Genomic DNA, 26384 nt, shown 5'->3' on the forward strand with positions numbered 1-26384 from the left:
CTGCGGGGCGGCGCTGGCAAGGCAACACGAGGAGCATCCCGGGGCGGGCAGCGGAGCTCCGTCCCACCCCTCCCCCCGCCCCAGGACGAGCCGTGGCCCCTCCTGGGGGAGGCCCCTCGGCGGGCTTAAAGCTCGGCTCGAGCGCCGCTAGCGGCGCTCTATTCCGTCGTCCCGCCGCCGCCGCTGCTCCTCCGTCCCGCCCTCCCTCTCGGCGGGCGCAGGGCCGGGGCAGCGCGGCGGCATGGAGGTGGCCGCTGCCGGGGCTCCACCGCTCGGCGCTGCTGCTGCTGCGCCCGGGGTCGAGACACCGCACGGTGCCGCCACCGCCCCTCCGCGCCGGCTGCTGGCGCTGCTCGGGGCCAAGCTCTGCACCTGGTGAGTCCCCGGGCACGGCAACCCCCGGCCTCCACGTGGAGCCGGGCACCGCCGGCCTCCCCTCCCGCCCGCCGCCGGGGCCCTGCCCCGCGTGGGGAAGAGGGAAACAATCCGTCTGGGCTCGGCCCGGTGGCCGGTAACGCCGGGAGAAGCTGCGCGGTGCCCGTCCCGCGGCGGGGGCGAGGGGGGATGGGGGGGGGGGGGGGGGGGGGGTGGTACGCCCGGGTGCGGGCCCGGGGTTACCGCTGGGAGCGATGCCGGGCAAAGCTCTCCTCCTCCGGGCCGGCCTGTAGGGCTCTGCCGGGCAGAGGGGAGACCGGCGGCGTTTGGCTTTTGCTGATGGAGCGCTGCCTGAAGAGGGTGTTCCGATATCGGGGCCGCTGTGGAAGCTCAGCCAAGCCGCAGCCTGGAGCTGCTTCTGGGGGAGAGGGTGAAGCGTCGCTTCAGCTCAGAGCAGCGCAGAGTTAGTGAGCGATGTACGTGATTTTGTTAAACTGAGAGTGTGATAAGAGAAGAGAAGGCTCCGGGGAGACCTTATAGCGGCCTTCCAGTACCTAAAGGGGGCCGACAGGAAAGATGGAGAGGGACTCTGTCAGGGAGTGTAGTGATTGGATGAAGGGTAATGGTTTTAAACTGGAAGAGGGGAGATTTAGATTAGATACGAGGAAGAAAGTCTTCACTCTGAGGGTGGTAAGGCACTGGCACAGGCTGCCCAGAGAAGTTGTGGAGGCCCCATCCCTGGAGGTGTTCAAGGCCAGGCTGGATGGGACTTTGAGCAACTTGGTCTAGTGGGAGGTGTCCCTGTCTATGGCAGGGGGGTTGGAACTCGATGATCTTTAAGGTCCCTTCCAACCCAAACCATTCTGTGATTCTATGATATGCACACATGCACTTGATTTTTTTTTTTTTTTTTTAGTAATTCTGGCTTAAGATTTTTCTGGTTTCCTGTTTTTTCTGTACTTTTAACTATTTCCCATTTTCTGCACTTTTATCTGTTGCACTTGATTTTTTTTTTTTTTTTTTTTTTTAGTAATTCTGGCTTAAGATTTTTCTGGTTTCCTGTTTTTTCTGTACTTTTAACTATTTCCCATTTTCTGCACTTTTATCTGTTCTGTGTGCTTTTATCAATGTTGTTGTGAAGAACAGGTCATGGGGGCCAGAGAAGGTAACAGGACAAAATAGCTGAGATGAGGTGTGGAGTCCAGGCAGAGCAATATCCCCTTTCCCTTCTTCCTTGAATCAGCTTAGGACAGAGGCCCGTTCAAGTGTATCATTTAAAATGCGAGCACTGGTTAAACATGGAAAACTTGTGGGGGGGGGGAATCTGCCAAGTTGTGCAGGCATCACATGCGGCCCAAAGCTGCCTTTAGCGAGAGCAGAGCTACTTCCTCCAACTTCTAGCCTGCAAGAGCTACCATTCACTTACAGCTTCAGTTTCCATTTTGGGGGGGGGGGATAAATTCTTGTTTAAAAGACTTTTTTGGGGCTCTAGATTTGGTCTGCAATAACTATTGCATCAGATATCCTTGGCTTACAAATCGGAGGTGCTGGCTCTCCTGCCAGCCTCGACGCTCATAAGCTGGAGTCTCACCACTGGTCTGTGCTGGGCAAGCACGGTCTTATTCCAGAGGGCAAAGCCTGCCTTCCTCTTTTGGTTATAAGTTTTTCTCTTTTCATTCCTCCTGCTTGTTGGGGATACCCAAAAGACATGACAGGACCCTGTTGAACTGTACAGTTACCTCACCTGTGCTTGTAGTTCAGCCAAAATGTTGCCAGAGGGCTACACAAAGTGAGACTATTGATGGAACTTGAAAGAAAATAAAGAGCTGTCACTGACTTTTGCAAAGTCTTGTCTGATACTGAATTGATTTTTTTTTTTTTTCTCCTTTTTTTTTTTTTTTTTTCCCCCAAGGTGGCTGGAGGCTCAGCCACTTCAGCTTTCTTAGAGGTTTTCCTGAGTCATAGGAAGGTTTGATACTCATATGTAATACACTAGATTATTTTTTCTTTTAGTAACCATTAGAAAGTATGCTTTCTGGTTCTTGAAACAAAACAAGTTTTTCTTTTCTGTTTCTTACCTTTTACAAATTAAATTTACCTCAGTTTCAAAGCAGAACATTGAAACATGAACTTCTGAAAATGTTAGTTCTTAAGAATAATTTTTTTGTCCTGAGCTATCTGCCAGTCATGTTGGAATATGGCTTCAGTCTGAACATGAATTTTGCTTTAATTACTTGTGGGAAAATGTGAGATTATTCAAATGAAATGGTCTTTCCCCCATTCAGGAACGGTTCAGTAGTTAAAGCTGAAGTGTAGACAGTTTACTTGCATGAAGAGTGTTGCCAGGCTTTGCCTCTTAGTGTTTAACTGGTGGCATACATTTAATTTTTGAAAGGCTGTATTTATTTTCATGAAAAAAATCACATTAAAAATATAGGATTTATTAAAATAATAGCCAATAAAATTGTTAACTGTGGGCTTATTAGATTTTCTTTGACTTCCTCAGATATAGGCTCTGGTTGTATTTTAATATCTTGGGGTATTTTCTTTCTGCATTTCTGTCAAGAGCTGCGCATTGCTCAGCATTAGCTTTAGACCAATTTGTGGCAAACTTTCATCTTCTAAAAAATCCCCAAATTACTCCTAGTTTTGCTCATAGCAATGGATATAGCTAACTAAGATATGGTGGCTGAAGGGAGAGGAGGAGTAATTACTTAGTAGCCAACTACCAAGCAGTAAGAAACAACAAAACCCCACCCAAACTATAAAACTAAAAGGCCATTTCAGACCACTTACCTTGCGTCATCTGAGAGTCCAAAGTGATTTAGTCCTTACCAATGCATTAAAAAAACCAAAAAGCAGAGAGGATTGAGTTCTGGCATGGAAAAGTTAATAATTAATATATTTCAAAAAATGATGATAAATTATTAATAAGAAAATCACGGTCATCGATATTCATGTCAATAGCAGAATGAATGGAAACCCATGTCTTCGAAACATTTTTCTTATAAGAAACTGTCTTGCAAAATGAAACCAAAAGGATTTAAAGCTTACTCTCAAGTTTTAGAGAGGCTAAACCATTTTTTTTTTTTTTTTAATTTGCTATGGGGATTTAGTGGACACTGAAATAATAAGGATCCTGACACCACACTTAATGAGGGTCATCTTACAGAATCACAGAATTTTCAGAGTTGGAAGGGACCTCTAGAGATCATCTAGTCCAACTCCCCTGCCAAAGCAGGATTGCCTACAGCACATTACTCAGGACTGCATCCAGGTGGGTCTTGAAAATCTCCAGGGAAGGGGACTCCACAACCTCCCTGGGCAGCCTGTGCCAGTGCTCTGTCTTACCCCGTTCAAACTGCTGTCTTGCTGCCTTGAGCCCAGTGCATCGTGCTGGGAACATGGTGTCACCTTTGCAATTTCAAGAAATTCATTTTGACACCTTGGCACAGGGTGTGAGGGGCGACCATCGGTGCATCCTGCTGAGCCTGCACCTGGGGCTGGGGGGGTGTCACGGCAAGAGGCTGCTATTTTGCATGCAGCCAAGAAAGTCGCCAGATACTTAGTGTTTTGGGATTCACAGAGGATATTTTTGAGGGCAGCCTTCCACTGTTGGTGAACAGTGTCTTTATTTGGCTCTTTTGATCTTACCATTTTGAGTCTCTTCAGTAGAAAGAAAAAAGCCTCCCTGATTGAAATACAGAAAAATGAAGAGAGTAATGAGGCGGGATGAAGCCTGCTTGCCTTGTCAGATGCCTTCGGTACTGTAGAAGTAAATGCTGTAGGACTACCTAGACATACGTTAACTAAATAGCAATGATTACTGGTGCAGAGCACTAAGCAAACAGTTCTGTAGATTCTAGACCTGTGTCTCTTACCCTATGCAAAAATGCAAGGAGATAATTCCCCAGGTACTTTAAACTGGAGAAACTGAGTTGTTAGAAAAGCTGAGGATCAGCTTAGTGGAGTTATTGCACTGCAAGAGGGCAACCAGGTCGTTCTTGGTTTTAATAAACGATGGTTGAAGGTGGATCAATCGTTAGCAAATTTGAATGGCAGCAGATTTTTACCCTCTTGCTGGAATGTGGTCATTATCCAGTTTGGCAGTGCACGTAGAGTCTGGGCCTGTGCTATAGGGAGCCTGCTGTAGCTCAGGAGAAGCAAAGCTACCCCTTGCGTATTGCTGCCCAGGGAGGTTGTGGAGTCCCCTTCTCTGGAGACTTTCAAGACCCGCCTGGATGCAGTCCTGAGTAATGTGCTGTAGGCAATCCTGCTTTGGCAGGGGAGTTGGACTAGATGATCTCTAGAGGTCCCTTCCAACTCTGAAAATTCTGTGAAAAATGTTTAAATACTTGCCCCACAGAAGTCCACGTTAAACAAGCCAGATGCCTGTGGAGTAGTATTGCCTGTGCTTCTGCCCATCTCTGTGGTACCACCTAGAAGATGGGTGGAGGGGGGTTTTGTATTCAGGAGAGCAGGGTGTCTGCCAGCCAAGGCAGCTTTAACCTCTCCTGGTAATGTATTGACGAGTGCAATTAATTTTGTGGACTGTACAGGCTTTGTGGCTTTGCTCCAGTAAAATTGCAGTGGTTTTGCCCAGTCGCACCTCTCCAGAGGTTTGATGCACACCTCCACCCCCTCGTCCCAGCTGGTCAAAGCACGGGGTGAGTTTAGTCCAGTAAATTGCTGGAGGCTTGCTCTGTGCCTCCTGCACTGAGGGTAAAGAAGAAATATTTTCTGCTGGTTTGGAGCAAGAAACTCTTTATTTGAATAATAAAAAGTATTTACGTATTTTTTTAAATGCCTGAAACTACATTTTTTGTGTGTTGTTCTCTGCATTATTTATCCCTTGAAATTTCAATGGGACTTCTGTCATCTTACCTCCTGCAAAGGAGCCTGAGTTCACAGGGCTGGCAAAGGGCGAGCTGGGGCCATCGTCCATGCCTGCTTGAGACAAGAGGTGGTCTCATCCCTGAAATTTTAGCTAACCTGTGTTACATTTTCCTTAATGGCACCTGATTAAATTCATTCTTTAGATGAACATAAAAAGGCATTTCTGCGTCAGTCAGAATGATTAGCCAGAATGTGTCATTTTGGTGACCAAATAGTGCAATCGGATCTTTGACTGGAAAAAAAGAAATTCAATATAACAGAAGTGTATGTTATACATATATATACATATATATACACATATGTATTTTATAGCACTGTTTACAGTTAATACTGTGCTGCAAAGTAGCCATGATAAATTTCTAGCTGAAACATGGTGTCTGTTGCTTACTTCAGCATTCAAAATGCTAGAAATGAAAACGTTTGTTCTTTTACCCACCAGAAAGAGTTATTCACAGGAGGCTGGATAGGACCTTACAAGATTGTCACATGATATATGAATACTTGTAATATGGATGTGCACCGTTGCTGGGATGTGCGAGGCAAGCTGTAGCAAAACGTGGGGCTAGAATCTCTTGGAAGTGCAGCGTGGCTGGACTTGGCAGACATTTGCTGTCTTGTCTAAGTGGACTTGGAGAGAAAAACGTGCCTAGCAGGATTTTTAAAGTCAGAAGAGCTTTGGTGTCGGTCAGAATTGAAAATGAGATTCATGCAGTGGAATTAGAATCTGTGCAAACAAGATGTCTCCCTTCCAAAAGCAGGGACTGACCGTGTGATTGTAGTTGGCTTTAGCATGCCCAAACACACCCTTCTCGTTGCCTGACAGCTGGATTGGCCAGCATAGCTGGATGAGCTGGTATTTTCCATGTTTTAGTCACCCACCTTGGGAAAACAACCGGTGTTGCAGTCAGGTGTTGCGCCTGGCACGTGGTGCCCTACTGCAAATCATCGGGGAGAGATGTGGGCATAGGATAGGGCGCAGAATGCTAATGGGGTGCTTTCTTCCCTTGTCAATTAATTTGAGTAGGAACAAATGAGTCGGTTGTGCAGACGGTTAAATTCTCATCAGTAGTCTTCAGAGTAAACAAAGTAGATGTGAACTTTGCAGCCCTGTGCAGACAGCACAGCACTGCTGTGTATTGAGTATGCAGGCAGGGACTGGGGTGGTACAAATCGGCATAGCTCCACTGGCAGGAAAAACAGCACACCAAAACATACACATCAAACAGTATTCCTGTTTGTCTAGGAACATCTGGAATAGTTCACTTTATATTAGGTGACAAATTGTTACTAAAAGAGCATGAGTTTTGTTTTTTTTTTTTCCCCCTCTAGCTGCGGGTTGGACTTTAAAGGAGTTGTAAATGCTAACATGATCTTTGGCCAAAATGTGCTCTTAACTCCATCCTCAATTCCAACAGGATGTGATGGAATATAGCAGAAAAAAATCCACAATAATTATTAATTATAACAATTCTTATTATAAGAAAGATATTTTTTTTTTTATAGTGAGATCAATCAATCACTGGAACAACTTCCCCAGGGATGTTGTGGAGTCTCCATAGCTAGAGGTCTTCAAGACATGACTGGGCAGGGTGCTAGATAATCTCATCAAGCTCCCTTTTCCATGGAAGGTTGGACCAGGTGATCTTTTGAGGTCCTTCTGGCCTGGGCTGTTCTAAGATTAATGCTTTTGTGTTTCAATAGCACTGCTCAGCTTAGGGTCTCAGCTCACTTTCAAAGACTCAGGTCTCAGAAGAGCCTGAAGGCAGTCATGCCTTACCTCCGTGTTGCAGATTACTATTGATCAAAGTCAGAACAGGATTCAAGTGGAGGATGAAGGATTTAAATCAGGTTGTGTGTATCAAAACTTCTCTTGATGAGACTAGAACCTGCCATTGGTTTGAGCCTGTCCAGGTCAGCTGCTTGAAGATGCTTGCAAATTATTGCAGTCTCCATCAGTGGTGGTCTGAACTGGCCTCACTACTTATATGGCTGTCATGAGGTTAGACCAGATCTTCTGCATAGACACCCCCCTCCTGCTTTCTGGTAAATCAGAACAACATGGATAGGGAGTAGAAAAAGAATAAAGCGTCAATCTAAAAAATGGCATTTTCCCTGTACAACTAGCAATTTTTTTTTTTTAATTTGAATGTTTAATTCTAAGCTTACTGTGTTGTCTTTTATATTCACAGGCATATTTTGAAAACGATAATTCTGGGCCAGATGCTCTCCTTGTTTATCTGTGGGACTGCTGTTACAAGCCAGTACCTAGCAGAAAAATACCAAGTGAATACTCCAATGTTTCAAAGTTTTATCAACTATTCTTTGCTTCTTCTAGTTTATACAACAATGCTGGCATTCAGGACTGGTATGTGAAATATGGGATGGGAAATTCTGGTTCATCTTTTTTTTTTTTTTTTTTTTTTCTTTTCCACATTTTCAACATTTCCTTTCAGATTTTGAAAATAAAGAACTTAATACTCGCCCTAGTTTTTTAAAGTTCCTGCTGTAATTCATGCCTTGTAATAACACATGGAAATGAATTTCACAGATTAAATGTGCATTTAATTTGATTTTATTTCTTATCTGTTTGAAAATTATGTGCTCTTTGGTTTCAAGTCCTATGTTATATTAGGAAAAATAGGCTTTGTCGTAACAAGCTTCTTAGCAGAGGCTATTTAATATTCCTCCCATTCTTATTAACTTACTCTTTAAACAACTCTAGCCTTGTGGGGTTTTTTTCCCTCATGTGGCAGAATTTCTGTGCTTTTCACCATTTGCATTTTCTTCTGGGCTGCATTTGGCTCTTATTGTATCTTTCTCAAGCAGGGGCAACCAAAATCAAATACCTCAGTGTTATTTATGCTTCTATAAAGGAAGATTCCTGTGCAACATTTGGTTGGAAAGAAACACATATTGATTGCTGCTTTCTTCTAAACAGGCAGTGACAGTCTTTGGCAAATTTTGAAACAGCGGTGGTGGAAGTATGTTTTTTTGGGGCTGGCTGATGTTGAAGCCAATTACATGATTGTAAAAGCCTACCAATACACGACCCTCACAAGTGTGCAGGTAAGGACCAATCTCTCTTTTTGAACTGTTGCTTTTATTACGGTTTTGGACTGGTTTCTGAAATGAGCTTGGTAGGACAGACATGGAAGCTATTTAAGCCTGAGAAAGCTTTCCAATATCTATTTTCTCTCTGCAGTACGGAGAAGAGCATCCTGCATCATGAATACCATTTCCAGGAAGCAGGGAAAATTAGCTGGTATTACCCAGTGCCAGCTCTTGAGTTGAACTCCAATTATTTTGATAGAAAGCACTACTAAGAGTTTGCTGACAGCCACTCGGGATTTTCTCCTGACAGAAAATAAAGATTTAGGACCAGATAACGCATGCTCAGCGCAGGTCATTGCTGATGAGAGTAATGTAGATCTCTTGTCTAGTCCTAGAAGCTGCGGGAGGCGTTGTGAGATGTAACCTCACACGTGAGGACATGTTAGCCGGTGTTGCTGACTGTGCAGTAAGGGGTCAAGCCTATGGCTTTTGGCTGTGGCACTTCAGGCCCCTCTCTGGAAGAGATGGAAGGGAGGCCAGCGTGCCAGGCTTCTCCAGTGGCAGCAAACATCCTCTGCAAGGCCAGTGCTTGGTGCTGCGTCGCTGCACTGGGATAAATCCTGTATTCCGAAGTAGCTTTTTGAGCAGGAGGGCTGAGGATGGGTTTCTTTGTCACCCTACGTGGGCATAAACTGCTGGAAGAGTTAGTGCCTTCTGCTTCCAACTGCATGCTTCTGAGCTTGCACAGCCAAATCTTGTGAGTGAAGTGGCTCAGGACACTGAGCAAAGTCAGAGTAAACCCTGCCTTTTGCTGGGCTATTGGCGTGCCGTGTCAGTCCCCCCTCCCCCCGAGTTAGGTCCCTGTGGGGCCCCACAGCTGCTGCTGGAACAAGAGAGGGGACGGTGCAGAAGCAAGGAGGGAGCGTGTCTGGGACTGTGCCAGCCTACGCCTGCTCTTACCGATGGTGGATCTGTGGCTGGGGTCATGGCCCCACTTACCTGAATAAAGAAAATAATGTACCATACAGAGCTGGTTGTTAGTTGGAAAGGAGTGTTGAGGTGTCAGTGTTTTACAGAGTCAAAGTAACAAGGGTTAATATTTAAAAGAATTACCTGTAAAGCAATAAACTCCTGTGGTCCGGGCTCTCTTTAGAGAACTGCAGTAACTTTTCCTTGCACTATTTAAAGACCAGTAACATATGCCTGATGGATTATTATTGTCACATTTCCACTTCATACTTATGTGTTATGACTCATTAAGCCTTTAATTTCCTTACAAATAATGCCTAAGAAATCAAAGCTTTAAGAATGACACACTTCAGTCTCAAGATCAAGTTAAGCTGATAATCGAGACACTGTTTGATCATATACTTTACAGCTGAAAACACCAGGACTTTGATCCGGGTTCTCAGAAGTAGTAAAGCTATTCCCATGATTTCTTTCATAGAAATTAAGAAATAATAGAGTAGGCTGTCCTGTCCGGTTGCCAAACTCGAGCATTTGCTGAACCTTCTTCCCATGTGGTAACCTTCAGACTGATGCTTAAGCGTCAGTTCAGTAATTACAAACTTGTTGAAACTGCCTGTTGCAGTAGGGTTTCTTCCATGTTCTCTGAAGCCACCAGTCAGAAATGAGATACAGGACAAAAAAAAAAAAAAAGCCTGTGATTTGCTTTAGTGCAATGCACTTGCTAGCTGTAGAACTGCTTGCTACTGACAGATACATCAGAACCTGTGGTTCAGAGGACCCAGCCTGATGTCCCATCTGCAGTACTGGCTGTGAGTGGATGCCCATGGAGCATAAGGGCAACGCAGGAGTATATGGCACCTTCCTGAATACAGGGTAGTCACTGTTCAAATGCTGGCTGGCTGGAGCTTCAGCTCAGCCCTCTTAAACTTGTATTCAAACATAAGTTTTCTCAGCTCAGCAAGGAACTTCCATGTATTGTCTCACACATGCACACAAAAGCAAAACTGATTTTCCTTTAGTTGTCAAATCCTAGCATTGCGTGGAAGGGGTTGGGAGATTTTTAAGGAGATAAGATGGGGATAGCAGCTCTCATTTCTCTGTAAATAAAGAAAAAGACTTTGATCCGCAGCTGCAACGCTGTTCGGCTGTGGCTTAGGCAGTGCCTGTGAGACTTCTCGCTTCCATTGTCCTTCTGTCTTGTGGCAGGACTTGACTGTGCTGCTGTTTGACCACATATTTCATAGCAAAAAACAAGCCGCGTAGCTGTGCTTTCATGCTGTTAAGATATTATTGGGCACAATTAGCATTTGCTCTGTGGATAATTCAGGTGGAGGCCTTTTATAGGCAGCTATTGACAGAATATCAGCTGATGGAAGAGTGTTAACCTCAACAAGAGAAAATGCAGTATGAGCCCCTGGGGCTCAGCTGGAGGCTGTCCGAAGGGAGCTGTGCGGGGAAGCGAGGAGGATGAGCTGTTGAGTGTTCTTGCTCAAAAAGCTGTCTGGAGCTGGCAATTATAAGCAAACTGTTGACCTCCGACAGTCTATGATAATTTATTAACCATGTATTAAAACATCTTTTAATAATTTACTCACCTTTAAAACCTCCTATGAACAGTGTGGCCAAAGACTGGTTTGAGTCAGAACACTTGTAAATCAAATCAACGTTATTTGGTTTTTCCCTTGTAAAAGTACAAGCTAGAACTGAATAAGATGAGAGTTTGCTGATACTCTACTGGCAATAGTAATCAGTGCCACAGTACTACTGTAAATGTCATAAAACCTTTATTCTTTTAAATGGTTCCATTGACACAATTCATTGCGTTGTTACGTCTGCTTTGCACCTCTTTGATCTTGATCCTGTACAGGAGAGAGCATTTTCCATTGAAGAGCTCTGTAACTTAGTAGATAAAGGAAAGGCAGTAGTTGGAAATCAGATTTCTTTTGTCTGTAATTGAGGGTAATTGTCCCCTGGAATAGATTACCAGGACGTATTCTTCGTCATTTGGTGCCTGTGTGTCCTGGCTGCAAGTCCTCTAACCAGGATGCTGTAGCTCTACAGTATGTTACTGGTTTGGATGCAGCAATACCCCATCCAGCATTACTGAAAGAGCTTCTGGCTCATTATGTACTGCTCCCTTACATCCTAATTAAGATTTTTTTTTTTATATAACGGGTTTTTTTCTTTCGTTCTTTCTGTTTGTATTGAAAAACTGCTGGGAGATTGGAAAAGCTACATGGTAATATCTCAATTAACAGGGAAGTGAAATCTTACTTATTAGTGGAAGAGATGTCTACTACCAGGGCTGTAAAGAAAAAAAAAAATTTACTTTCTAATGTTTGTAATATTTCTTACCACCTGAGGAATCTGAAGGTGCGCAAGTCCATGGGACCTGATGAGATACATCCGCGGGTCCTGAGGGAACTGGCAGATGAAGTCGCTAAGCCACTAGGCATCATATTTGAGAAGTCATGGAGGTCTGGCGAGGTTCCTGCTGACTGGAAAAGGGGAAACATAACCCCTGTTTTCAAAAAGGGAAACAAGGAAGACCCAGGGAACTCCAGGCCAGTCAGTCTCACCTCTGTGCCTGGCAAGATCATGGAGCAGATCCTCCTGGAAACTCTGCTGAGGCACGTAGAAAACAAGGAGGTGATTGGTGACAGCCAGCATGGCTTCACCAAGGGCAAGTCATGCCTGACAAATTTGGTGGCCTTCGACGAAGGGGTTACAGCGGCAGTGGACAAGGGAAGACCAACTGATGTCATCTATTTGGACTTGTGCAAAGCGTTTGATACTGTCCCACACGATATCCTGGTCTCTAAATTGAAGAGACATGGATTCGACAAATGGACCACTTGGTGAATAAAGAACTGGCTGGATGGTCACACTCAAAGAGTTGTGGTCAACGGCTCGATGTCCAAGTGGTGTTCCTCAGGGGTCGGTACTGGGGCCTGTGCTATTCAACATCTTTGTCGGCGACATGGCCAGTGGGGTTGAGTGCACCCTCAGCAAGTTTGCTGATGATACCAAGCTGTTTGGCGAGGTAGACACGCTGGAGGGGAGGGATGCCATCCAGAGGGACCTGGACAGGCTACAGAGGTGGGCCCAAGCCAACCTCATGCAGTTCAACAAGACCAAGTGCAAGGTCCTACATCTGGGTCGGGGCAATCCCAAGCAGAAATACAGGCTCGGTGGGGAATGGCTGGAGAGCAGACCTGGGGGTGCTGATTGAATGAGAAGCTCAACATGAGCCAGCAGTGTGCGATCGCAGCCCAGAAGGCCAACCATATCCTGGGCTGCATCAGAAGTGTGGCCAGCAGGTCAAAGGAGGTGATTCTGCCGCTCTACTCCACTCTTGTGAGACCCCACCTGGAGTACTGCATCCAGCTCTGGAGTCCAAAACATAAGAAGGACATGGACCTGCTGGAGCACATCCAGAGGAGAGCCATGAGGATGATCCGAGGGCTAGAGCACCTCTCCTATGAGGAGAGGCTGAGAGAGTTGGGGCTGTTCAGCCTGGAGAAGAGAAGGCTCAGGGGAGATCTTATTGCGGCCTTCCAGTACCTAAAGGGGGCCTACAGGAGAGCTGGGGAAGGACTTTTTACTCGGGCATGTAGCAATAGGACGAGGGGGAATGTCTTTAAACTGGAAGAGGGCAGGTTCAGATTGAACATTAGGAAGAAGTTTTTCACTTTGAGGGTGGTAAGGCACTGGAAGAGTTTGCCCGGAGAGGTTGTTGAGGCCCCATCCCTGGAGGTGTTCAAGGCCAGGCTGGACGTGGCCTTGGGCAACCTGGTCTAGTGGGAGGTGTCCCTACCTATGTCAGGGAAGTTGGAACTCAATGATCTTCAAGGTCCCTTCCAACCCAAACAATTCTATGATTCTATGATTCCATGATTCTTGTTGTTTGATACTAGTCAAAACTGTCAAATCTGGAGGAAATGTTAGAAGTTTTTTCCCTGAGCCTAGGCTAAGGGTAAGATAGAGGAAAAGGCCTGTGACTAGATAGGAACTCACAGTATGGTATTTGTCAGTAAGGCAAAATTGTATTGAAATACATGGTATCGCATATTAGGACTTGGGTGGTTGTAATGTCTCATAATATGGTCTAGGCTTTTGCACTTGACAGACTTCACAAACTGGACAAGCTGGAGGCAATCCAAGGAGCAAAGACAAACAGATGGAAGGCTTAGAGGCACTCTTAGGATTTAACCTGTAATAACTCCCCTTAATGCTATGCTTGTAAGACTTTACTATGTGTAGCTATGAACGAGTAAACCCAGTGTCCTGGTTCCGGCAAGGATGGGGTTAATTTCCCCAAGGAGCCGGCAGGGGAGGCACGTATTCCCTACCGCGTGACCCATGCCCCGCTATAAAAGGAGCTAGCCGGGGAGCGGGAGTCAGTCGCCACTCGGGGGCGGGCTGTGGGGATGCGGGTCCGGTCGGTGCGCTGCGGTACTGTAATTGCGTTCTTATATTCCTTTACCGGTGTTATTGTTTTTCTTTTTTTTTTTTCCTCCCTTTTGTCTGTTCTGTTAAATTATAATATTTCAACCCACGAGTTTTGCCCTTTTCTGCTGATTTTTCCCACGGCTGTGGGAGTCGAGCGAGCGGCTGCGTGGTTCTTTGTTGCTGGCTGAGGCCAAACCACGACACCCAGATGTGTCATGAAAGTCTTACAAGTTTGGTTAAAACCCTTGGGGATGATGGCTGAATGAACAGAAGCCAGCACAGGAGATGACTGCGGTGGTGCACTTAGGCAGGCGGAGTTTGGCAATAAACATTAAGGACTAAGGGCTCTTGGCTTGATTGTAATGATTAGGCCCCAGGTCCTATTGATCTGGACCTAATACCTCTTAGTGACTTCAAGAGGCCAAGTTTTAAGGGCTGACATTTGAGAGTAATTTGTGAACAGTTTTTGGAAGGCTGACTATATGTTCTGCTGGAGGCTGTTCCCTTAGGTGTTCCCTCATGGCATTCTACTGAGACAGGTCAGAAAATACACCTTTATTTTCCTCCAGACAAATTCAGAAACAAAGTCTATTTTGTTGCATTAAATATTAAACCAATTATGACTAGCGCAATGTTCTTGGTATTATTTGGTTATTTTAGAACATTATGCCCATCTTATGCTGCAGTATATTTTTCTGTATTAAGTACACAGCTAACTCTTGATATTTTCTGAAATAAAGGAGGATGGGTAGAAGATGCGTGGGTCTAACAGCAAGGCAAAGAAGCGTAGGATTTTAGGAACACGCAGAGAGGGGATAATGGAGAAAGGAAAGAGAAGTTGGTGTCACTGCTTGTCACGGAGAGCAGACATCCTTGAAACTCAGCTATTAAGTCTGCTCGGGGCCGTGTCTGCAACCTCATCCAAAGTGCTTCAGAACTCCGGCTGCTGTGTGTGTCAGCTGCCGGGACATGGGTGAATTAGAGCAGGTTACGTGCTCCTGACTAATTGAGAGTCAGCTCTAATAGAGTAATGAAAATGTATTGGTGGCTTATACATGCTTTTGTGGGAAGCCAAAAAATTGGGGAGGTGACTTTAGGAAAGCTGTTCTTCCCTTCCTATCTTCCTTCTACCAATTTTGCCCATGGTACATTGCACATACACCAATTTTCAGTAGGCTCCACTTGGGGGGAAAAAAAACATTCAAAATCAAAACTGCGGAGTCAGATTCTTGTCCTAGTCACTTCAATGTGAAATCAAATAATTTGTGTCCTTCAATAATTCCAGATTTTTACTTTGTGTACGTGGAGCCCTAAATTATAGTTACAGATTTGAGGATGAGTGAAAAGATGAACTAAACAAAACCTGCTGGGGAGAAAAGGAAATATTGGTGAACCACCTCCTTATATTGGTGAACCACCTCCTTGTATTGGTGTCATGGGGAGCAACGTGGTTGCAGAGCAACATCCTAGCATTCATTTGTGAAGCATCAAAGATCCATCATTGGAAGAGTTTCTATATCGGTGCCTTTCTACCAGGAGAGTGGATGCCCTGCCCCAGCTCCTCCTTCACTTGCAAAATGTTTTTATGGTAAAATGTGGGTCTGACCCCTCTTTTAAATAAATCCACTGGGGTTGTTTTGTGGCTTTCATTACCATCTGGTAGCAATGGAAAGTAAAATCATTTGCTTTCAGGACAGTGCAATCCAGATTTGGGATGGGTTTCTAATCCAAACCGTTTCTCTGTGCACACAGCTGCTGGACTGTTTCGGGATTCCTGTGCTGATGGCTTTGTCGTGGTTCATTCTCCGTGCAAGATACAGGCTGATCCATTTTCTTGCTGTTGCCGTCTGTTTGCTGGGCGTAGGAACAATGGTGGGTGCAGACATTTTGGCAGGGAGGCAGGACAGCGAAGGTAAGGAGCCCGTTATTGCAGGGGGGGAAGAGCGGAGAGAGGGTTCCCGTGGTGGGCTAACTTGTGAAGGAGAAAGAAGAGCAAACGCAGGGGGAGCGGGTATAGTTTTGTTTTAAAAGAGAACAGGAGAAGACACGCTACTGTTTGTATTTCTTGTCTAAGAAGATAGTGGCTGAGGAGACGCTGATTTTATAGAGCTGTGAAATTTGCTTGCTTGTAGATTTGGATCCTTTCTTCCACCTTAAAAGAGAAATGCTTGCTTTAAGCTTAAATTTTGCTACTGTTCATCAGAGCTGATGAAAGGCCTCATTGGTGAAAGCTTGTTCACTTTTACTAATCATGTGAGATGGTCTAATAACAGATGCTGCCTCTCCCCGCAAACCTTCTCTTGCTTCCACGGTCTCAGCCTGCTGGCAGCCAGGCTTCTCCGATTGGCAGTTTTCTATAAGCACAAAGAGCAAATCTATTTTAGCAAAGCTCTTTAAGAGCAGGCTGACTTCTCTGAGTTACCTTCGGCAGACCCAAAAGAAATGTTCTGCGTATCCTCGAGGCCCACAGGCCACAGCCTGGAAAGCAGGGGCTTATGATGGGAGAGCAAGAGGAGACGTGGGCAGGATGCCGGGATTCCTGGGACCTTTGGGAGGGAGGCTGGGCTCTGGGGTTCAGCCAGGTGCAGATGAGGGCAGGTCTCATCTTCTCTATAACAGATGCCTAAATCAACTTATATTGTAGCAATCTTATTTTGAATAAGAATTTTGAGTTTTCAGAGCTAGTGAGTGTGAGGCAAAGTAAATTTCAGAGCATTGTCTTCATCAGGCAGCATAGAGATAAGCCTGTTTGGCGTTATTTTGGGGCCTTACCTACAGCAAGGCCCCATCAAAGCAAACTGAGGTTTAGCTTTAATGCCGTATGGCAGGAGTATCTCAGCCCTAAGGGAGAAGAATCTTCTTTCCCTGAGACTCTAGGACAGTTGTGCTTTGTTTGCTGACCTGGGTATCCTTACTACTGCTTACCCTCATACTTCAGAAATACTTTTTTCGTGATTGCCAACTGGCTCAGGGAAGGAGATTTTAAATCAATTCAAGGGTTTAAACAGCAGTGATCCTCTTGCTATTTAGCTGATGCATAACGGCATTTACTTGATGACTGATTGTATCACAGGGAGTCCCATTTGCACACTATAAATAAATCACAGCAGGACACACTATAGCACCCATCTGCAGTGCCCACTTCAGACCTGTCGTAAACTTGAAGCCGAGTCCAGGTCCCGCTGAAATCAATAGTCTGATTTCGGTAGGACTTGAATCAGGCCTTAGTGCAAAAGCAGGGGCAATATTCAGAAAGGCGGAGAGCATCTCTAACGGGGAATTTTCTGAAGTCCCTACAGTGCCTAAGGTCATCAGAAGTAGAATTGGACCAGACTATGCAGCTGTGGCTTGGTCAGGGTGAGATTTTGGTGCCGGGTTTGCTCATCCCAGACGGTGGCGGGTGAGATGAGCAGGTCGCAGAGTCCGTGCTCAGCCACCAAGCCACTCATCTGCACACATAGGAGATGATTCCTTTCCCCTCACCCTGGAAGGCGCTAGGAAGATAGAGATGTTAGAGATAAATTTGCTTGTCTTTTTCAGGAAAGTTAAAAAGTGTTTGTAGCATTACCCTTATTGTGGATTAATATTTCTGTACAGGTAGTGACGTGGTGATTGGAGATGTCTTAGTGCTTCTTGGTGCTTCTTTGTATGCCATTTCTAATGTGAGTGAGGAATACATTGTGAAAAATCTGAGCAGAGTGGAGTTTCTAGGAATGGTGGGATTGTTTGGGACTATTATCAGCGGTCTACAGCTGTAAGGATCTAATATTTATTTTAAAACTAATTAAGAATATTCTACAGATGATTGTTTGTCTACCATGAAATGATGATGTTATTAAATTAATTCTTTGTTACGTCTGCATTTGGCCTATATGGGAGTCCTTGTACTTGAATTTTATTTTTGTTGCTAATTAGCATCTGTTCTATATCCTTTTTATTTGCACTGCTCTTATTACAGCAATTCTAAAGCCAAAATCCTGCCATTGAACACATATGATACTTGGCTGTATTTTTGGTTTTGTTGATCTTCGTGAGGACGCTCAGTATGCTGAGGACTGTTCACAGGAATGTATTACTTAATGGATTTTCTCTGTGGAAAATTTTAGGAGATAATCATTAGCAGGAGGTTTTCCATATTAAACTTCAGTTTAAAATGAAGCCATGTATATTCTTACAAATAACCACATTAGAGTAACAGACCACATGCACTTAAGTCTATCTAATGAATTTTATGTTCCTCGTTTGTCATCATTACAGTTAATAATTTCTTCAAATGGTCTGTCAAATAAAACTGAAACTCTGAAGAATGAAAAAGCCTGGGAAGGCGGCATAAGAATTAAATAAAAGCACTCTTGACTTTCAGGCACTTTAATTTTCAAGTCTTTTTTCATGCTTGTTAGATGTTGGAGCTAGTGTCATTAAATAAAATTTCAAACAAAAAATTAAGGGGTTATAAATCAAAATGTTTCTTATATATTCTGGTAATTAAATTCTCTAGTTGAATACGCTATGCCTTTTTTTTCTTTTTTACTATATTATATCTTTTCTCTAACTCTAGAGCCATTGTGGAACATAGGGAGATAATGAGAATTCAATGGAACTGGAAAATTGGTATGTGTATGACAAAATGATGTGCATTTTTACAGAACACTGGAAAATTATAATCATTTAGACTTTGAATGCTGGGGATTTCATTTTCTTTCTCTGGATGCTAAGCAGCATTCATATTATTGTCACAAATTTACTTTCTGCAAACTGCAGCTCAGCAAAGAGATAAGGTTTGCAGGATTGAACATTAAAACCTTTGAGCTCAGGTTTTGCATTTTTCATATAGCATGAAACATTTTTTAAGAATAAATTGTGAAAAGGGAAAATTAAACTTGTTTAATCAGAGATATGTTTGGTGTTGGAACATCACAAGAATGTTTTTCTGTTGTCCTTCCTAAATGAAATACTGGGAAAATGGATTTTGTGACACATTTTGATCTCAGCAGAACTGTACATTATTAAGAAATGTGGCTCTAAACGTCTTCAGTCAGCTCTTATGTTAACTAGAAAGAAACTGGTAAGAACAAGAACTTTATTGTATAGATACAGTAATTTTGCAGTACAGGGTAGTCTTGAAAAAGAAGTATTTCTGCCAAGTTCTTAAATTTACATTCCCATATCTTTTAGGAGATCTTATCCTAAAAGATAAAAATGCATAGTTTTAAAGCATCTGAAGAATATCAGTGTTCTTTAAAATCATTATTGCGTGCCTTAGGAATAAATTGTCATCTTGTTTTACAGCATTGCTGTTCACAGTCTTTGCCCTGTGTATGTTTGGGCTGTACAGCTTCATGCCAGTAGTGATTAAAGTTACCAGTGCAACCTCGGTCAACCTGGGTATTCTGACTGCAGATCTCTACAGTCTCTTCTTTGGGCTTTTCCTCTTTTTCTATAAGGTAAGTACCTTCATTCTTTTACTATATTTTCAGTTAATTTTTTACTCCAAAATTGTAAATATAGCATAATGTTCTTCAAAGCCCCTGAACAGTCGTTTACACTTGTACATTTCCACAGCTTGTATTGTTCATGGTTGGCAGATGTCAATCAGAAGGACTCATGCTTAGTTAATTACATAGCATGGCACCATTAGGCGGATAGTGATTTTCAACAATTTCACACTTGATGGAATATGTTAGAGATAATGTTAAGAGATAGTAAATAGTTTCCCAAGGGGTTCAAATGGTAGCGTTCTTGCCGTAATCCCTGTGTGGAACTGTATGTTAGATTTGGTTCATCTCTCCAAGTGTCCAAAGAAAGGGTTTTAATCTCCCTGTCCTGAGACACTTTGGATGTCTGAGAGGAGCAGTTTGGCTTGATTACCAGAAATTAATAATTTCTTTTAGAAATGTAATCTGTTCACTACAAACATTTTGGGAGACGAATCAAGCGCTCTCAGTGCTACTGCTGAGGAGAGACTGAAGGAATGGGAAAAAAAAATGCAGATAAATATATTATTCTGTATGGCCTCCAAAAGGCAGTTACTTTTATTGCTGTCTAAGATATTTCTGATAGTATCTATTCAAGCTAAATGACAGTGCTAAGAAGATTTAAATCCACCCTGCACTAGTCATCCAGAATAATTTGTGGGAACCTCGCTCGTTACAGCAATTGGAGTAATTGAGTCAGTGGCTCAGTGACTGGAAGGGCTTAGTGAGAAGCTTGTGAACTTTGCTAAAGAACTTAATTAGTATTATTCCATGTGGTTGCTTTCTCTTCAGCATTATGGAGAGCCAGAAGCTTTTAGGTCAGATTTGTTTCTGAAAATGAAGGCAGATTTATTTTACAGTGCGGAGGTCTGGTAATGGTATGATCTGACTACAGCTAGATTATCCTTTTCAAGAGTCTCTTAGCTGAGCTTTCCTCCCTGTTTTGGGTTTCAAAATTTGCTCCAAGCTACAAAGCATCCGTTAAAAATGAATGTAGGAAGCGAACCATACTTACAGTCTAACAATTAAAAAAATCCTTTCTGAATCACTTTCAAACATGTGTTTTGGAGCCCAGATAGCTTAACTCAAGAAGAGATTCCGAATTTATACTCATAATAGTAAAGAGGAAGAAGTAAGCAAGAGATTTTACTTTTACTTTTCAGGATTTTTAGCTTATTTTGGGGAGAGGTTTTTCTGGCAGCAGATCATCCCATAATTACTAACTGCGGGGTATTCTGGTAGCACAAAGGAAAAATGAGTTAGAGAAGACTTTGGGGTTGTATTATGAAAGAATTTCAGGTATTTATTAAAATAGGAACTTGCATGTGTGGTTAGAAACAATGAAGTAGCAAAAAGGGAAGCAATAATAGTGGCGCACTTGGCCTAGGAATTTATGAGGTTTTGACTTGAGCACAGTGTTTTGCTGACACTCGACTTCTCAGCCCCGACAGAGTCTGTTTAAGGTGAAAGGTGAATTTTGCATACCTGTTTTGATGAGATCTTTTTTTTTTTCTTCTTTTACTCCATTGTGAATCTTTGCTGTGCTTGTTCCCAATAAGCTCATTATATAGATACCTGTAATCCCTCAAGAAATACTAGAAAAGGTCTCCAAATGCTTCTGTTGTATTAACTCCTATGGAAGGGAGTATGCTCAAATAGAGACACTAGATGGGGTTACAGTCCTCCAGTAACATTCCAAGTAGTCTTTACCCTTGATAGTGAGTGTGGGAATATAAACTGCACAGGCACAACTGAACTCAAGTGTCTGAAACAATGAAGTTGGTGGAATATTTGAAACTGAAAAAAAAAAAAAAAAGAAGAAAAAAAACCCAGGAAAAGACCACTGATCCATCCCCAAAATTGGAAGAAAGAAGAAAAAGAAAAGAGTGCATAGCTTGTTGGAGCAGCATGGTTAAGGTTCACTGGTGTCAATAGCTGCAAACACATAGGTGGATCTTGACTCACAGCTATGCTGCAACAGCTCTGGCACCCTGGCTTGGTGACTGTTTGTCCATTCATGGAGGAATTAGTTCTCAGCAGGATCAGAGACACCTACTGCCTTGAACACACTGCGAGAGGGGGTCTGGCAGTTACTGTGGCCACCCAGTCTCACCTGCCAGCCAGGTGTCCTTGCATGCAAGCACATGTTCCCTCATGGCCTTAGGTTGCACTCTGGAGAAGTCCTGCAGGTGCCTTGGTACAGACCCGAGCTCTGCCCATTTCACGGGAGTGGGTCAGTCACGGGTAGGGCCACGGATGTGGCTGCTGCCCCCATCAGGACATCTTCAGATCTTGGTGCTTCCTCCTCTGCAGAGTGGACACTTGAGTCCAAGGTCCTCCAGGCAAACAGCCAGCAAGGTGAGGAGAGATGGCATGTATCACAAGGCCACCGTGTTTCCGTCTGCTTTGCCTTTTGCATAATGCCGTCCAAGGGTTTCCAAGCCAAGTGACTACCAGCTAGGAATTGCAATGCCTTAATTGTAGATGCCTCAGCCTCCTTTGGATCAGAGCCCAGTCTCTAGGTCCTACTGTTTGTTTCATCCAGCTCTGCTGCTTGATAAACTAGAACATATTTTTCAAGCATGTCTAAGGAAACTAAGGAGGTTAGGGAATATTGACAGTGGGATGTAGGATGTGCTGTGTCCTTCATCTGACTGGTTAATCAGTGTGGTTTGGCAAAGGCAATACGGAGGACTTCAGCAAATCTGCTGGAAAAGTGTTCCTGGCTGTGTATAACTTGAACGCTTTGTATTATTGAATCTGGTGTTATGAAGTAAGTATTTATTTTTCTGTCAAGGTGGGTGAATCTCAGCACCTGGACTCTGTTGGACTTTTAACGGGCAAGTGAGTGATACTGAATGAAATGCCTGATGTACCTCGGCAGTTCATGCTCTTGCCTCACACCACTCTTACCAGCGCACAAATGTCAGTCTTGTAAAAGGAGCCCCGGTCTCCCTCTCTTCAAGGACTTGCTGGGTGTAGAGAGAAAACTGGTTTTGGTCTAGTAATAACTCTTATCTAGCCCTGCAGATGGTTAAGAGAGTTGTGCAGAGAACCAGCTGCCTTGGTGACTTGCAGTAGGATGGAGAGATTCATCTCTTGCCAGGACCTGAAGTATTTGGCTGTGCTGAAACAAAATTCTCTTAGGGGTACAGTGTTTCAGCATTCACGTGTGTAAATAATTATCCTTCAGTATCACCATTTGTTATCTGTTAAGATTCTTGTATGTAGACCTAAGGAAACTCCCTGTCCAACAGCATTGAGGATGAGATGCAGAGAAAACCAGCCAGCACCTTGAGTCTATCAGTGAATGGAGCTGTTGAATTTTGATTTTCAGACCTGAATACAGATAGTTCTGATAATCCTCATTAAAATAATTTTTTAAAGGAAGGGTAGCTTTCACATTCTTCAAACAAGGCAGCATTGACGTGCATTTACATCAGACAAGTCTTAATGCATCTCTTTCTTTCCTCTGCCAGTTTTCAGGTCTTTATATCCTGTCCTTTGTTATCATCATGGTGGGCTTCATCTTGTATTGCTCCACTCCAACTCGGACAGCAGAACCCACCACCTTGCCACAGCCCGGCAGCACCGGCTTGGACAATGCTGCACTAAAGCTCGAGGAGAATGACAGTGAAACGCCGGCCATAACTGTACAGTTCACAAGAGGAGAAACTGTGGTGGTCAGCACTGATTAAAGAAATGGCAGCATTTCAAAAGAGAGGTTTTTTTTTTAACTGCCAAATTTCCCTCAAATATTAATCTGGAGAATTGTTCTACTGCCAAGGCATATGTCATGCTGCGCTGGTTTTAATGCACTGGATAGACTTTTAAGGCCAGATCCTCAATCAGTGAAACTGTATTGATTTACCCTTGCAGAAAATCTGGCCCTTAGAAGAAGAGAGAGTAGTATTTATGTGGAGTCTCTGGGAAGCGAGGGACTGTTGTTTTTAAATGCTTAATTAACTTAACAACAAATGCTGGGGGGAAAAAACTAAGCCAAAGCATGCTCTCAGGTCACTAACTGGAGCAAATATGTTTTATATTGCATTAGGGACCCAGATCTGCAAGATGCTATCTGAGGGCTTCATGGTTGCCACACCTCAGTGCCGGGTACTCTCAAATAGCATCTTGTAAAAGCCACTCGGCTTCTCACAGGATCTAGTTCTGCAAACCGTACTGCGTACATACACCTGCAATGTGCTGATGGACTTCATTCCTCCGCTGGAGGATTTGCTTCTTACATTCCTCCCAAGTGTTCGTCTCTTCATATTGCTGCATTCCCTGTCGCAGCTGGGGCTGCTACAAGTATTTTATTTTGGATTTTGCTAGTAAGGGAAGTTTGAATGTATGTTTTCCCAATACCTTCTTTTTCTCTTGCAGTTGTTTGTTGTTTGGTGCATTCCCACTAGGTGGAGTCCTTTTTTCTGGATGAGACAGCAGAAGGGCTTAAAGTGAAGTTCACTTCTCAGTGAATTTCTCCCTGAAATGGGACTTATTTCTGCAGAAAGATTTGAATAAGATTGGCATTTCTTAAAAAGATTGAAGAATCTTGGCCAATCATCATTGCAACAATGATAATCTCCAAAAGGTTAAGTGCTTTCAGTAGATTCATTGGCAGTTTTCCTCCCCCTCTTTATATTTACAGTAAATGATTAAAAAATATGAGGCTGCAGTTTTAACATCAGTAAAACCATACTGGGATTTTATTGTATTTTATTTTATTTTTTTGTACAAGCCTTCATAGCTCAGGTGTATGAAGTAACAAAAGAATAAAGTTTTCAGCAGCTGAAGAGTTGGCTCTTGGTTTGTTTATTTTTTTTAAGCTAGAATTTCTTTATTGCTCAAAATTGTATTAATTGATTTTACTGACCAAACGATTCTTTTAATGGCTGAGCTTTGCCATAAGAAGTGTGACTTTTTCTGAAGATACTGGTGATCAGATGACACAGACTGGTTTTGGGTACTTCTGGTGTAGTTTTTTCAAGGAAATTAATTCAGCAAAAATCTTACCTGATTTTATTTAGTTATAGAAAAACAAATGTTCAGCAGATACTACAGCAACAAACATTGCCTTTTCACTGAGTTGTTCATGCATGGAAGGGTGAAGAGGTGCTGATGTTTTATGAAAAGCATTTGGGCCCTGTTATCTTCTGCTTTACCACTGCAGTAAGATTCAGGTCACAGATTAAGACGCCTAAACTGGTGCGTCTATAGACATCTATACATCTAAAGCTGAACAAAGCAGCTGGAGACCAGGTGGGGTAAGGAAGTCTGATGGCAGTAGGTACCCAAGAGAGGCCTTCTGGATGAAGTTGTAGTTCTTCATACCAAATTTTAGTTGCCTACAACCTGGAGCTAAGTCCCACCCAGTGTTACCTTTGTGATGGGTTAACTGCATGCAGTAATGAAGCAAACAGCAAGCAAACCTACAGGTCTATAGGTGAATGTTCCAGAACTCTGCACCTATATGTGCATGATGGGATTCGGCTCCTGAAGGTAGATATTTGTGTGTTTTGTGCAAAAAAGTTGCCGAGGACCTGTGTAAAGTGCCTCTCTGTGGGGCATGATTCAGTTGCCTCAGTGTCAGCTGAGACACCCTATGGAGTCTGTGGCATCTCTAGGGGCTGACAGATAGGACCCAGGATATAGAGGAGACCTGTGACCTGGAGCAGATTGTTGAGGCCAGATAAGATGCCCTATGATCTCTGAAATAGCACTGCAGCCTATAGTTGAGACATTCAACACTTCCCCGCTGAGTGCGTGGGGCCATATGTGATTACTTCAGATGCTTAACCTTTAGGCAGCTAAAATTGGATGAGATGAATCCCAGATGAAGCTTATGGTCCAACCTGCAGCATGTTCTTTCTGTGGTCACTGGGTGGCATTTCGGCATCTCTGTGATGTTTGCTAAAAGAGCTCTGTGTGTGCAGTGGCTGAAAGCGCTTTGGTGTGCCTGCACGTCCCATACGCCGTGCGGCGTGAGAATCGATCTCATTTTACGCACCTCAGGAAAAATAGCAGTGCTCTTTGCATGGGGCCCATGATGACTGAGAAACGCTGTGCAAAGAAGAGAAAGCACGAGGCAGCAGCTGGAGTTGTAATCGAAGCGCAATGGCAAGTGCGGTCAATCAAAGGCTGGCATTGGCAGGTGAAAGCATTTGCATTACCTTGGCAAATGGAAAAAGGATAAGTCAGTGCCTAAGTTCACAGCATCCCTACTGATAGTTCCCATCGAGAGAAAAGCAGGCGGACATTTTTCCTTTGTGCCAAAGCAAGGAATAAAGAGACACTTGGCCCACCAGCTCGCTAATGTTGTATGTGGCAGCCCCACCTGAGGATGATGCTTGACTGGCTGGTGTCCCGTAGTGCTGGCATGAACAGGAGGGGACATGGCAGCTTCCCCAGGGACAACCCTGGAGGTTTTCCATTAGCACCAAGTAACACAAGCTCTTACAGCATGTTTGGGGTGGAGCAAGTGGGGTCAGGTGTCTGCAGCAGTGTGGAGCTGGAGCCACCTGTGCCTGGACAAGAGAAGAGATGACAACCTGAAAGGCATTTCGAAGTAGCCGAAGGCAGGGACCTGAGCTAGCGAGCAACTGAAAGAAACAGCTAAAAAGAGAAGCCGTGGCTTCTACCCCTTTTATAGGCAAGAGGCTGGTTTGAGGAGAAACCACTGATGAGAGTAGGAAGCTTTGGGGAAATCCTGTTTATTGACGAAGAAAGCCCCAAGTCCTGTTGTCCTGAAAATGGTGGATCCTTTGCTTCTTGCCAGGGTCCCTCCAGCTGCCACACTCCCCAGGCAGGTCCCAGTATGTGGCCATGCCTTCCCTGCATATACCTGCTCTCCTCTGGACCTCAGCATCACTCCCCAGCATCTGGAGTGGAACCTGCCCCTGGCCCCGTACACATGAGGGATGTTAGGGATATTTTTGCAGCTCTCTTCAAAGAGATTACCTAACCCAAGAACATTTTTTTTTTGTGAGATTTCCACGTGAAAAGGAGAAATCACATTTGCCCATTTGGGATGTTTTACCCCCAGCTTGCTGGTTGTCTTCTCATTGCTGAGTTGTGGTGGGATTGCTTCACTCATTTCAAATGGGCAGTGAATTAAACAGTAGAGTACGTATTGGAAAACATCAGGAGAACTTACAAGCCTTTCTGTGC

General features: G+C 43.8%; 1 protein-coding gene across 1 annotated transcript; it reads left to right on the forward strand.

The window, feature by feature from the left end:
* Positions 1 to 241: 241 nt before the first annotated feature.
* SLC35F2 (solute carrier family 35 member F2) lies at positions 242 to 22953 on the forward strand (the record flags this gene model as incomplete). The annotated part of the gene is made up of 8 exons (XM_082482956.1): positions 242 to 375; positions 7461 to 7640; positions 8214 to 8337; positions 15496 to 15655; positions 17341 to 17497; positions 18302 to 18354; positions 19033 to 19187; positions 22697 to 22953. The coding sequence occupies 8 exons, from the start codon at positions 242 to 244 to the stop codon at positions 22913 to 22915; spliced, it is 1182 nt and encodes a 393-aa protein (XP_082339082.1). The 3' UTR covers positions 22916 to 22953.
* Between the last annotated feature and the right edge of the window lie 3431 nt (positions 22954 to 26384).

Source organism: Vanellus vanellus (genome assembly GCF_965231255.1).
Source record: "Vanellus vanellus genome assembly, chromosome: 1".
NCBI classification, from domain to species: Eukaryota; Metazoa; Chordata; class Aves; order Charadriiformes; family Charadriidae; genus Vanellus; species Vanellus vanellus.